Source organism: Mobula hypostoma, chromosome 11 (assembly GCF_963921235.1).
Source record: "Mobula hypostoma chromosome 11, sMobHyp1.1, whole genome shotgun sequence".
In the NCBI taxonomy this organism is placed as follows: Eukaryota; Metazoa; Chordata; class Chondrichthyes; order Myliobatiformes; family Myliobatidae; genus Mobula; species Mobula hypostoma.
The window spans coordinates 56,206,763-56,220,895 of NC_086107.1; the positions used below are offsets into that span (position 1 = coordinate 56,206,763).

Genomic DNA, 14,133 nt, shown 5'->3' on the forward strand with positions numbered 1-14,133 from the left:
TTTGTATATTTAGTATGTGCTCTCCCGGTTTTGCGTATAGCTCTACCGGGTTATGTTTCTATTTTACAGATACTGTATGCTTTTTTACATAGCAGCAGAGCGATCCTCAATCATGATTTCCATCCAATGATGTAGAAGCCAAAATTAGTTTTCTCTCAGACAATTTGGGATATAAAGAGGAAGTTCTTGCCCCTTTTGTTTAGGTGTGATTCCTCCAAGCTCTAAATCTTTGCAATCATGTTAGCTGGCTAGGCCAATTGTTGGTTTCTGCTTTAAATCCAAGTTTCTTGGATGAGTCATAAAACATGTTGCTTCATTATCATTTTATTAAGAGTGGATAGAATAAAGAGAATAGGAACGGAACAGTGTCAGGGGGTCACTGCTACCTGAAAAGAGAGGAACTAAAGATGACGATTAACATGAAACAGCTACTTTTATACCCAAAAGGTAAGAAAATTCCGTAGATGAAAGACAACCAATTAGAAAATGCTTATTTGATTGACTAATGAGAAAATGTTAAACAAGAGAAATCCAAGCATCACACACAAAATGCTGGAGGAACTTAGCAGGCCAGGCAGCATCTATGGAAAAGAGTAAACCATCAATGTTTCGGACTGAGAACCTTAATCAGGTCTGGAGAAGATGAGAAGCCAGAGTAAGAAGGTGGGGGGAGGGGAGGAAGAAATACAAGGTGATAAGTGAAACCAAGAGAGAGGGAGGGGTGAAGTAAAGAGCTGGGAAGTGGCTTTGTGAAAGAGATAGAGGGCTAGAGAAGGGGGAATCTTACAGGAGAGGACAGAAAACCATGGAAGAAAGAAAAGGAGGCGAGGAGCACCAGAGGAAGGTGATGGGCAGGTAAGGAAATGAGGTGAGAGAGAGAATGGGAATAGTAAAGGAGAAGTGGTGGGGGGGGGGCATTACCAGAGTTCAAAAAATCGATGTTCATGCCATTGTGTACCCAGACTGAATATAAGGTGTTGCTCTTCCAACCTGAGTGTGGCTTCATCGCAGCAGTAGAAGAGGCCTTGGACTGACATGTCAGAATGAGAATGGGAAATGGAATTAAAATGGGTGTCCACGAGGAGATCCCACTTTTTCTGGCCTACAGAGAACAGGTGCTCTACGACAATCTACGTCTGATCTCACCAATATACAGGATGCCACATCGGAGCACTGGATACAGCAGGTGACCCCAACAGACTCTCAGGTGAAGTCCTGATGAAGGGTCTCGGCCTGAAACGTTGACTGTACCACTTCCTAGAGATCCTGCCTGGCCTGCTGCGTTCACCAGCAACTTTGATGTATGTTGCTATCACCTGGAAGGACTGTTTGGGGCCCTGTATGGTAGTGAGGGAGGAGGTGTAGGGGCAGGTGTGGCACTTGTTCTGCTTACAAGGATAAGTGCCGGGAGGGAGATCCGTGTGGCGAGAAAATGCTCGCCACTTAATGAAAGAACAAAGCTTCCAGAGTTATTCTTTGTGTAGCAACTAGAGGCATATTAAACTGTTACGTATACAAAGACTACTTAAATACAAGCAGATAATTAACTGTTAAACAACAAAGAAAATGATAATTAAAGTTAAACAGTCAGACCCAACAATGCCGATATTAAATTTCATTTTCTGTTTATATGCCAATTATCTAGATTAGATATCTACAGTAACAGATGCCTCTGAGTGTTCAAGCACCTTTGTCACAAAGTAATTCACACAAATAGTCTAAAAGCTTCTGGGGGCAGAAATCTCAGACACCTAAAGTTAATGTTGTCAGGGCTGTCTCTGAGTACACAATTATTGTAAATACACAAACTATTGATTGCTTATATTTTTAACCATGTTTGATGTGCTAAGTGACAATGTCTGTCTGGTCTGCCAGCTGCATCTCGGTCACAATGCTGCAAATAACTTAGTCATGTTGCCTGGTTTGATGGAAGCCGATTAACACAATCCCATTGCCTTAAAGTTTGGCTATTGCATATGCAATTCTTAGTCTGTGAAGCAGCCTGTACTTTTAACTTCAATTTACTGCTTGCAATTTACACAAAGAAATTAAGGCTAATTGCAAGCTTTGTGAACTTATTTACATTTACTTTAAGAACTGAAGCCTGGTTCTCATTTGCTATATTCACATTACTCTAGAATACTCTCTAACACCTATATTAAAATTCATTTGCTGTTTATATGCCAATGATCCAGATCTATTTGTCATTTTGTATTTTGTCCTTTTTTTAACTACAAGCCCCAATTTAGTCAATTGAAAATTTTAGCATTGTACTTCTGATTCCTGGTGTCAAATTATTTAAACAAATGAATTTACTGCAAGGCACTATATTCCATGCAACACACTTAAAAGTTGCTGGTGAACGCAGCAGGCTAGGCAGCATCTCTAGGAAGAGGTACAGTCGACGTTTTGGGCCGAGACCCTTCGTCCACTCCTGTTTGGTATCAATTATTGGTACTGTCTGATACTTTTAAAGTACTGCTGTGTGTTCTGCTGTTAATTGCATCCTGAATTTAAATAATTTTCTTTATGTTGGATGTGGTAGAGATAATTTGATGGATTTACCTCCACTTTCAGTGATCAGTATTACACTGGCAGCAATGTTTCTATTTAAAAAATGTGGAGGGAACAGCGTCTATCAGAGCTCTTGTCTGTTTCAAACAGTACACAATATTATCCCAGATTCTAACAGTTAATGTTTTGTCCCCAGTATTTGTCGAAGAAGTTGGGGATGGATGCGATCATGTTTGGTTATCTACAGACAACGTTTGCTATTATCCAGCTTCTGGGTGGACCTCTGTTTGGCAGGTAAATAATTTGGTCCAGGAAGTGAGGTTGTCCAGGGTAAATTTCAGCTTAGCTGCTATTCCACAAGAATTTAAAGAGAACAATGCTCATTAACTCCAACTTCAAAGGCACATAGAGATATAGAAGTACAACACGGAAACAGGCCCTTTGTCACATCTAGTCCATGCCAAACCATTTAAACTGCTTAGTCCCACTGAACTCCACCCGGACCATAGCTGTCCATACCCTTCCCATTTGTATACCTATCCAAACATCTCTTAAACATTGAAATTGAGCTTGCACGTACCACTTGCAATGGCAACACATTCCATACTCTAACAACCCTTTGAGTGAAGAAGTTCCCCATCATGTTCTGCTTAAACATTTCACCTTCCACCCTTAACCTATGACCTCTAGTTGTAGTCCCACCTACCCTTGATAGAAAAAGCGTGCTTGTATTTACCCTATCTCTATCCCTCATAATCTTGTATATCTCTATCAAATCTCCCCTCAATCTTCTATGTTCTAAGGAATAAAGTCCTAACCTAGTCAGTCTTTCCTTATAATTCAGATCCATCAGACCGAGCACCATTCTTGTGAATTTTCTCTGTATTCTATCAGCCTTATTTACATTTTTCCTGTAGGCAGGTGACCAAAACTGTCCATAATACTCCAAACTGGACCTCACCAGTATCTTGTACAACTTGAACATAACATCTCAGTACTTTGATTTATGAAGCCCAATGTGCCAAAAGCTATCTTTACAACCCAACCTACCTGTGTCGCCACATCTGATGAATTATGGACCTGTATTCCCAAATCCTTCTGTTCCATTGCATTCCACAGTCCCTAACTGTTCAGTGCATAAGGCCTACCCTACTTGGTCCGACGGAAGTGCAACACCTTGCATTAAATTCCATCTGCCATTTTTCAGCCCACTTTTCCAGCTGGTGCAGATCCCGCTGCAAGCTCTGGTAGTCTTCCTCACTGTCCACTGCATCCCCAATCGTGGTGATGTCCGCATTATCATCCAGATCATTGATATAGATGACAAATAACAGCAGACCTAGCACCAATCCCTGCGACACTCCACTCCACGGGCCTCCAGTCAAAGAGGTAATCATCTACTATCGCTCTCTGGTTCCTCCCACAAGGCTAACGTCTAATCCAATTTACTACCTCATCTTGAATGCTAAGTGACTAAACCTTTCTGACGAAACTCCCATGCAGGACCTTGCCAAAGTCCATGCAGACAACATCCACTGCCTTGCCTCCATCTACTTTCCTGGTAACTTCCTCAAAAAAACTCTATAAGATTTGATAGACATGACCTACCATGCATGAAGCAATGCTGACTATCCCTAATCAGGCTGCCTGTCAAAATACTCATATATTGGGTCCCTAAGATACCTTCCAATAACTTTCCCAATACTATAGGCTCACTGGCCTATAGCTTCCTGGTTTATTTTTTAGAGGACTTTCTTAAACAGCAGAAAACTTGTTCGTGTTGCCTTTTATTCTGACAAGCACATTAAAACTTTGTACTCAAAATTTCTCTTTTGAAGGTCTCCCACCTACCAAGTACACCTTTGCCTGAAAACAGCCTGTTCCAATCCACATTTGCAGTCCCTTTCTGATACCACCAAAATTGGCCTTTCTCCAATTTAGGTCTGGTATGCAGGTTGAGATTCTATCTTTTTCCATATTTACTTTGAAACTAATGGCATTATGATCACTAGGTGCAGAGTGTTCCACTACACAAACTTCTGTCACCTGCCCTGTCTCATTCCCTAATAGGAGATCAAGTATTGAACCCTCTCTCATTGGTACTTCTATGAACTGATTAAAGAAATGTGGGAATTCAATATGCATGTAGATTGGGTAAATCAGGTTGGTGCTGCATTACAGGAGGTGGAATTTCTTGTGTGCCTACGAGATCTATAGAGCAGCTCGTGGCTGAACCCACTAGAGGATCAGCTATTCTGGAATGGTTGTTGTGTAATCAACCAGAATTGATTAGAGAGCTTGGTAAAAGAGCCCTGAGAACAAGTAATCATGATATGACCGAATTTGCCCTGAAATTTGAGAAGCTAAAGTCAGATGTATCAGTACTACAGTGGAGTAAAGGCAATTACAGAGGCCTGAGGGCGGAGTTGGCCAGAATTGATTGGAAAAGAACACTAGCAGAGATGACAGCAGAGCAGCAATTGATGGAATTTCTGGAAGCAATTTGGAAAGCATAGGATATACTGTACATCTCAAAGAGAAAGAAATATTCTGAAGGGAAGATGACACAACCATAGCTAACAAGAGAAGTCAAAGCCAACATAAAAGCCAAAGTGAGGGCATATAATAAAGCAAAAATTAGTGGGAAGTTTGAGGATTGGGAAGCTTTTAAAAACCAACAGAAGGCAACTAAAAAAGTCATTAAGAAGGTAAAGTTAGCCAATAATATTAAAGAGGATACCCAAAGTTTCTTCAGATACATAAAATGTTAAAGAGAGGCGAGAGTAGATATTGGACCGCTGGGAAATGATGCTGGGGAGATAGTAATGGGGGCAAAGAAAAGGCCGATGAACTGAATCAGTATTTTGTATCAGTCTTCACTGTGGAAGACATTAGCAGTGGTGGAAGTTCCAGAAGTGAAGGTTTATGAAGTGTGTGAAGTTACCATAACTAAAGAGAAGGTTCATAGGAAATTGGAATGTCTGAAGGTAAAAAGGTCACCTAGACCAGATGGTATGCACCCCAGAGTTTTGAAAAAGGTGGTTGAAGAGATCATGGTGGCATTAGTGATGATGTTTCAAAAATCATTAGATTCTGGAATGGTTCCAGAAGACTGTCACCCCACTCTTCATGAAGGGAGAGAGGCAGAAGAAAGGAAACTATAGGCCAGTTAGTCTGACCTCAGTGGTTGGGAATATGTTGGAGTTGATTATTAAGGATGAGGTCTCAGGGTACTTGGAAGCACATGATAAAATAGGCCGTAGTCAGCATGATTTCCTCAGGGGAAAAATCTTGCCTGTCAAATCTGTTGGAATTTTTTGAAGAAATGACATGCAGGATAGACAAAGGAGAATTGGTTGATGAGGTATACTTTGATTCTCAGAGGGCCCAAGGTTCCACACCTGAACCTGTTTAACAAGCTACGAGCCCATGGTATTACAGGAAAGATTCTAGCATGGATAAATCAGTGTCTGATTGGCAGGAGGCAAGAAATGAGAATAAAGGAAGCCTTTACTGGTTGGCTGCCGGAGACTAGTGGTGTTCCACAGGGGTCTGTGTTGGGACAGATTCTTTTTGTGTTATATGTCAATGATTTGGATGATGGAATTGATGGCTTTATTGCAAAGTTTGCACATGATATGAAGATAGGTGGAGGAGTAGGTAGTTTTGAGGAAGTAGGCTACAGAAGGATGGACAGATTAGGAGAATGGGCAAAGAAATGGCAGGTGGAATATAGTGTTGGGAAGTGCATGGTCATGCACTTTGGTTGAAGAAATGAAAGGATTGAATATTTTCTAAATGGAGAGAAATACAAAATGAGATGCAAAGGGACTTGGAAATCCCTGTGCAGGATTCCCTTACAGTTAGTTTGCAGGTTGGATCTGTGGTGAGGAGGCAAATGCAACGTTAGCATTAATTTCAAGAGGGCTAGAACATAAAAGCAAGGATGTAATGTTGAAGCTTTATAAAGCACCGATGAGGCCTCACTTGGAGTATTGTGAGCAGATATGGGCCCCTTAGAAAGGATGTGCTGAAACTAGAGAGGGTTCAAAGGAGGTCCATGAAAATGATTCCAAGATTGAATAACGATATGAAGAGTGTCAGATGGCTCTTGGGTCTGTATTTACTAGAATTCAGAAGAATGAGGAGTGACATTGAAACCTATTGAATGGTGAAAGACCTTGATAGAGTGCATGTGGAGAAGATGTTTCCTCTGGTGGGAGAGTTTAAGACCAGAGGACACAGCCTCAGAGTAGTTGGGCATCTTTTTAGAACAGAGATGAGGAGGAATTTCTTCAGCCAGAGAATGAATGTGGAATTCTTTGCCATAGGCTTCTGTAGAGGCCAAATCTTTATGTATATTTAAGGCAGAAGTAGATAGAGACTTGATTGGTCAGAGCATGAAGGAATATGGGGAGATGGCAGGAGATTGGGGCTGAGAGGAAATTGTAGTGCAGAGACAATGGGCCAAATGGCCTAATTCTGCTCCTATATCTTATGGTCTCACGGAAACTTTCCTGAACAGATTTGACAAACTCTGTCCCATCTAGTCCTTTTACAGTGTGGAAGTCCCAGTCAAAATGTGGATAGTTAAGATCATCTACTGTAACAACCTTGTGTTTCTTGCAACAGTCTGCGATCTCTCTACAAATTTGTCCTCTTCTTATTCCTCAGTTCCACCCATACAACCTCAATAGATGAGTTCTCCAGTCTGTCCTAACTGAGCACTGTCATGACTAGTACCTCCACCCTTTCCCTTTTAATCCCTTCCACTCTGTCACACCTAAAACAACGGAACCCCAGAATATTGAGCTGCCCGTCCTGCCACTTCTGCAACCAAGTCTCACTAATGGCTACAATAACATAATTTCATGTGTTGATCCATGCTCCTAAGCTCATCTGTCTTTCCTACAATACTTCTTGTAGCTCTGAACACTAGTCTCACCATGCTGAACTTTTATAATCCTGACTTTGCCTGAGGTCTTAACAACATCTGTCTCTACAACTTCTTTGCTATCTGTTCTGGCACTCTAGTTCCCATCACCCTGCAATCCCCACCTTGCAGCACCGGCAAAACTTCCCGCTAGCATATTAGACCCCTTCCAGGTCAGGTTCAAACCATCCCTTCTGTACAGGTTGCACCTTACCTTGATTCCAATGATCCAAAAGTCTGTCACCTTCTCTCCTACACCATCTCCTTCACCATGTGTATGATCTTCCTGTTTCTGGCTTCATTAGCACATGGCACGAGTAACAGTCCTGACATCACAACCCTAGATATCCTGTCCTTTAACTTTGCATCTAACTCCCTGAACTGACTTTGAAGAACCTCGACACTCTTCATACCTATGTCATTGGTACCTATGGTACAAAAATTCAAAACTCGGAGGTGCAAAGGGATTTGGGAGGCCTTGTGCAGAGTTCCCTAGGTTAATCTGCAGGTTTAATGGGGTGGTGAGGAAGGCTAATGCAATGTTAGCATTCATTTGATGACAGCTAGAATGTAGAGGACTAGGATGTAAAGCTGAGGCTGTATAAGGCCCTAGTGAGATAAGGGGTCCAAATCTGCTCACAACACTCCAAGTGAGGCCTCACCATTGCTTAATAAAGTCTTGACATTACATCCTTGCTTTTGAATTCTAGTCCTCTTGAAATGAATGCTAATATTTGCCTTCCTCACCACAGACTTGACCTGCAAATTAATCTGTAGGGAATCCTGCACAAAGACTCACAAGTCCCTTTGTGCCACAGCTTTTTGTACTCTTTTCCATTTTGAAAATGGTCAGCCCTTTCATTTCTTCTGCTGAAGTGCATGACCATACACTTCCTGACACTGTATTCCATCTGCCATTTCTTTGTCCATTCTCCTAATCTGTCTAAGTCCTTCTGTAGCATACTTCTTCAAAACTTCCCTTCCACTATCTTCATATCGTCTGCAAACTTTGCAACAAATCCATCAATCCCATCATCCAAATCATTGACATATAATGTAAAAAGAATCGGTCCCAACAGAGACCCCTGTGGAACACCACTAGTTACCGGCAGCCAACCAGAAAGGGCTCCCTTTATTCCCACTCTTGCCTCCTGCCACTCAGCCAGTGCTTTATCCATGCTAGGATCTTTCCTGTAATACCATAGGCTCATAGCTTGTTAAACAGCCTCATGTAGCACCTTGTCAAAGGCCTTCTGAAAATCCAAGTACACAACATCAGCCAATTCTCCTTCGTCTATCCTACTTGTTATTTCTTCAAAGAATTCCAACAGATTTGTCAAACAAGATTCTCCCTTAAGAAAACCATGCTGATTATGGCCTATTTTTATCATGTACCTCCATGTACCCTGAGACCTCATCCCTAATAATCGACTCCAGCATCTTCCCAACCACTGAGGTCAGACTAACTGGCATATAGTTTCCTTTCTTCTGTCTCTCTCCCTTGTAGATTGGAGTGACATTTGCAATTTTCCAGTCTTTCAGACCATTCCAGAATCTAATGATTCTTGAAAGATTTACTTATGGCAACTTCACACATTTCATGACACCTGACTCTTGGAACTTCTACTATACTGCTGGTGTCTTCCACAGTGAAGTCTGATGCAAAATACTTATTCAGTTTGTCCACCATTTCCTTGCCCCCATTACTACCTCCCCAGTATTGTTTTTCAGCAGTCCAGTATCCACTCACACCTCTCTTTTACACTTTATGTAACTGAAGAAACTTTTGGTATCCTCTTTAACATTATCAGCTAGCTTACTTTCATATTCCAGCTTTATCTTTTTAATGACTTTTTTAGTTGCCTTCTGTTGGTTTTTAAAAGCTTCACAATCCTCTAACTTCCCACTAATTTTTGCTCTATTATATTCCCTCACTTTGGCTTTTATGCTGGCCTTGACTTCTCTTGTTAGCCATGTCATCTTCCTGTTAGAATATTTCTTCCTCTTTGGGATGTATATATCCTGTGCCTTCCAAATTGCTTCTAGAAATTCCAGCCATTACTGCTCTGCCGTCGTCCTTACCAGTGTTCTTTTCCGATCATTTCTGGCCAACTCCTCTCTCATGCCTCTGTAATTCCCTTTACTCCACTGTAGTACTGATACATCTGACTTTAGCTTCTCATTCTCAAATTTCAGGGTGAATTCAATCATATTATGATCACTTCTCCTAAAGGTTCTTTTACTTTAAACTCTCTAATCAATTCTGGTTTGTTGCATAACACCCAAAATCCAGAATAGCTAGTGGGCTCAACCATGAGCTGCTACGATAAGCTATCTCATAGGCACTCGAGAAATTCCCTCTTAGAAATTAGCTCTATCCATAATGATTCAACACCTGATGACCCATGTCACCTCTTTCTAATGACTTGATTTCGTTTTTTTTATCAACAGAGCAACACCAACCCCTCTGCCTGCCTGTCCTTTTGATACAATGTGTATCCTTGGACATTATGCTCCCAGCTATAAGCTTCTTTCAGCCATGATTCAGTGATGCCTACAACATTATACAACAATGCTGCAAGTTCATCTACCTTATTCCAGATACTGCATTCATTCAAATGTAACACCTTCAGTCCTGTATTCACCCTTTTCAGCTGTGTCCACCTTTTACATTGGAACTCATCCTCTGACTGCAGTTTTGCCTTATCAACAGCCACTCCTCACTACACATGGCCTCTGTTTGTAAACCAACTACTTCATCTTCAGCACTACCATCTGCCTTTCCTATGATATTTCTTGCTTTGAAATGTACGCAGCTCAGGACACTGGCTGTACATGCTCAACCTTTTGATTCCTGACTTTGCCTGAGGTCTTATCAACATCTGCCTCCACAACTTCTCCACTGACTGTTCTGGAAATCTGGTTCCCATCCCCCTGCAGCTCTGGTTTAAACCCCACTGTGCAGCATTAATAAACCTTCCCACTAGGATATTAGTCCCCCTCCAGTTCAGGTGCAAACCGTCCCTTCTGTACAGGTCCCACCTTCCCTGGAAGAGAGCCCAATGATCCAAAAATCTTATGCCCTCCTTCCTACACCAACTTCTTAGCCACATACTAAACTGTATAATCTTCCTGGTTCTGGCCTCACTTGCACGTGGCACGAGTAGCAATCCTGAGATCACAATCCTGGAGATCCACTCCTTTAACTTGGCACGTAACTCAGTGAACTCCATCTGCAGAACTTTGTCACTCGACTTGCCCATGCCATTTGTACCTATATGGATCATGACTCCTGGCTGTTCACCCTCCCACTTAAGAATTTTGAGGACTCGATTCAAGATAACCTGGACCCTGGCACTCAGGAGGCTACATACCATCTGGGAAGCTCGTTCTCGCCCAAAGAAGCTCCTGTCCGTTCCCCTAACTAACGAATCCCCTATCACCACAGCATTCCTCTTCTGCCCCTTTCCCTTCTGAGTCAGAGGGTGACACAGTGCTAGAGACCCAACCACTGTGACTTTCCCTTGCTAGGTCATCCCCCCGACAGTATCCAGAGTGATATACCTATTGTTCAGGGGGATGGCCACAGGGGTACTCTACGCTGGCAGCTTAACCCCTTTCCCCTTCCTGGCCCAGTTTTCTGTGTCCTGCACTTTGGATGCAAGTAACTACCTCTCTTTATATCCTATCAATCACCCCCTCAGCCTCACGAATGAATCAGAGTTCAACCAATTCCAGTTCCAACCCCCTCTCGCAGTTGTAGTCATCAGGGACACTGGACACTGCCTTCCCACATCCAGCAAGAGGAGCATTCATCTATACTGCCTGGCACCTCTACTATCCTAGCTGAGCAGGTATAAAGATGGGAAGGAAAAAAACTTAGGCTTTTTTTTCCTTTTGCTTTCCCTGATTGAAGCTTCTCTTCACTAAATCCTCAAAGCTAAAGCCTCAAGATCACCACTCTGACTCTGTCCCGTCAGAAGATAGCCACTGGTGAGGCCTCACTTGGAGTATTGTGAGCGGTTCTGGGCCCCTTATTTAAGAAAGGATGTGCTGACATTGGATAGGGTTTAGTGGAGGTTCAGAAAAATGATTCCGGGAATGAAAGGGTTATCATATGCCTTTAGAATACTTCCTCTTTTTTGGGATATATCTATCCTGTTCCTTCCAAATTGCTCCCAGAAACTCCAACCATTGCTACTCTACCATCATCCCTGCTAGTGTCCCCTTCCAATCAACTTTGGCCAGCACCTCTCTCATGCCCCTGTAATTCCCCTTATTCCACTGTAGTGCTGATACATCTGATTTTAGCTTCCCTCTCTCAAATTGCTGGGTGAATTCTATCAAGTTATGATCACTGTTTCCTAAGGGTTCCATTACCTTCAGCTCCCTAATCAAATCCAATTTATTATACAACATCCAATCCAGATCTATTGGGCTCAAACACAAACAAGAGAAAATCTGCAGATACAGAAAATCCAAAAAACACAGACAAAATGCTGGAGGATCTCAGGAGGCCAGTCAGCATCTGTGGAAAAGAGTACAGTCGACTTTTCAGGCAGAGACTGGTACTCCTCATTTTTTTTTCTCCAGTCCTGATGAAGGGTCTTGGCCTGAAATGTCAACCGTATTCTTTTCCATAGTTACTGCCTGGCCTGCTGAGTTCTTCCAGTATTTTCCTGTGGGCTCAAACCCAAGCTGCTCCAAAAAGCCATCTCGGCTGTATTCCACAGATTCTCTCTCTTGAGATCCAATATCAACTTGATTTTTCCAATCTATCTGCATATTGAAACTCCACATGACCAAGGTAACATTGCCTTTTTGCCATGCTTTTTCTCTCTCCAGGAGTAATTTGAAGAGCACATCCTGACTACTGTTAGGAGGCCTGTAAATAATTCCTATCCGTGTCGTCTTAAACCTGCAGTTTCTTAACTCAACCAACAAGGATTCTGCATCGTCTGATCCTATCTCACCTCTTCCTGAAGATTTTATTTCATTTTTTTTACCAGCAGAGCCATTCCTCCTCCTCTGCCTGCCTACCTGCCTGTCCTTTCAATAGATTGTGTATCTTTGGCTATTAAACTCTGAACTAAGATGGTCTTTCAGCCATGACATGTTGTCCTTGTGACAGTTCCTTTCACCTCTAAGAACATTAGCACCTAAACAAATAGACATCTGTGTTCTTTTAGTAGCAGGAGGATTTGGAATAGCCTCTTTCATCTCAATGAAGGCAAGCTCACCGGCTTCTCCGATATTTACCTGCCTTGTTACTGTAATTAATCAAGGTTGCTGCTATTTTTGATACGACCACAAAATATGACACCCTCTGGCATTCTGATTTTCAGTTTAATGCTGTTGGCCCCTTATATTTTAATGTGACCTTAAATGACTGTCCCTCTACAAGAACTAGTGCTTTTACCTCTTCTTCTCCCCATTCAACCCAAATACAGAGAAGTACAAACTAAGCAGACTTCATGAAAAAACAGTGCAGTCCAACAATTTAGCCACCAGGCATTTGGTTCCTTTCTAACTTCCATGGGATTTGATTTTTCCAAACCCTTGATTTTTACATTTTGATTCTATTTTGAACAGTCTGCACAAGAAGCAATTATCACATCACCTCTGATTCATCCTTTAGTTCGCTAGCTTATACAGGGAGATACTTGTTGATTTGCTGGTGCAGTTCTACTAGTATCTACGTGCTAGTGATGAGATCTAGAATCATAGAAACATGTAGCACAGAAAAGACCTCACTTTAAGGAATCTTTAATGATTTTGTAAAAGGCTGTATCTGATGTATTAAATTTTCCTCCTTGGCTTCATCAGAGGCTCAGTAAAGAGCTGGAACATGAGTGGTTTTAGAGCACTAGTAATCCATCAGCTCCTTATACAGGATGCCAGGTCAGCTGTCTGACTTGTATTTTGATACCTGTCTGCCCATGCTAATGAAAGCTGTGTCTCAGCTAACATTCCTGTCCTTCAGCCCGGCTCTGCATCCTGTCAATGTACCATTGCAACCTACAACAACCCTGTACGCTATCCACAACTCCAAATACCTTCGTGTCATCAGCAAATTTTAAAAAATCATGAAGAGCAGGGGATCCAGAACAGATCCCTGTGGAACACCACTGGCAGCCGACCTCCAGGCAGAATATTCTCTGCTTACCACCACCTTTTGCCTTCAATGGGCAAGCCAGTTCTGCACCCACATAGCCAGGTTTCCATGGATGCCTGGCCTCCTGACTTTCTGAATGAGCTTACCATGGGGAATCGTCAATCCATATACACCACATTTACTTCTCTGCCTTCGTCAATGTCACATTTGTCACATCTGAAAATAGTTCATTCAGGCTTATGAAGCATGACCTTCCCCTGACGATGCCATGCTGACCAGCCTTCATGAGACTGCTTTTCCATATACTTGTAAATTCTGTCTCTAAGAATCTGCTCCAATTATTTTCCCACCACTGAAGTAATATTCACTGGTATATAATTCCCAGGGTTGCTCCTATTCCTTTTTTGAACAAAGCAGTAATACTTGCCACCCTCCAATCATCTGGTATTACATCTGTGGCCAATGAGGATGCAAAGATCATTGTCAAGGGTACAGCAATCTCTTCCCTTACTTCCTTTAGTAACCTGGGATATGTCCCATCTGACCCTGGAGATTTATATATCCCAATGTT

General features: G+C 42.1%; 1 protein-coding gene across 1 annotated transcript in view; it reads left to right on the forward strand.

Annotated features, from left to right (window-relative positions):
- The window catches only part of slc22a18 (solute carrier family 22 member 18), a 161,538-nt gene that overhangs the window by 40,993 nt on the left and 106,412 nt on the right, over window positions 1-14,133 (forward strand). Inside the window, exon 2 of the mRNA XM_063062120.1 lies at window positions 2,711-2,808. Within this exon, the coding sequence (XP_062918190.1) occupies window positions 2,711-2,808 (98 nt within the window). The remainder of the gene's footprint in view (window positions 1-2,710; window positions 2,809-14,133) is intronic.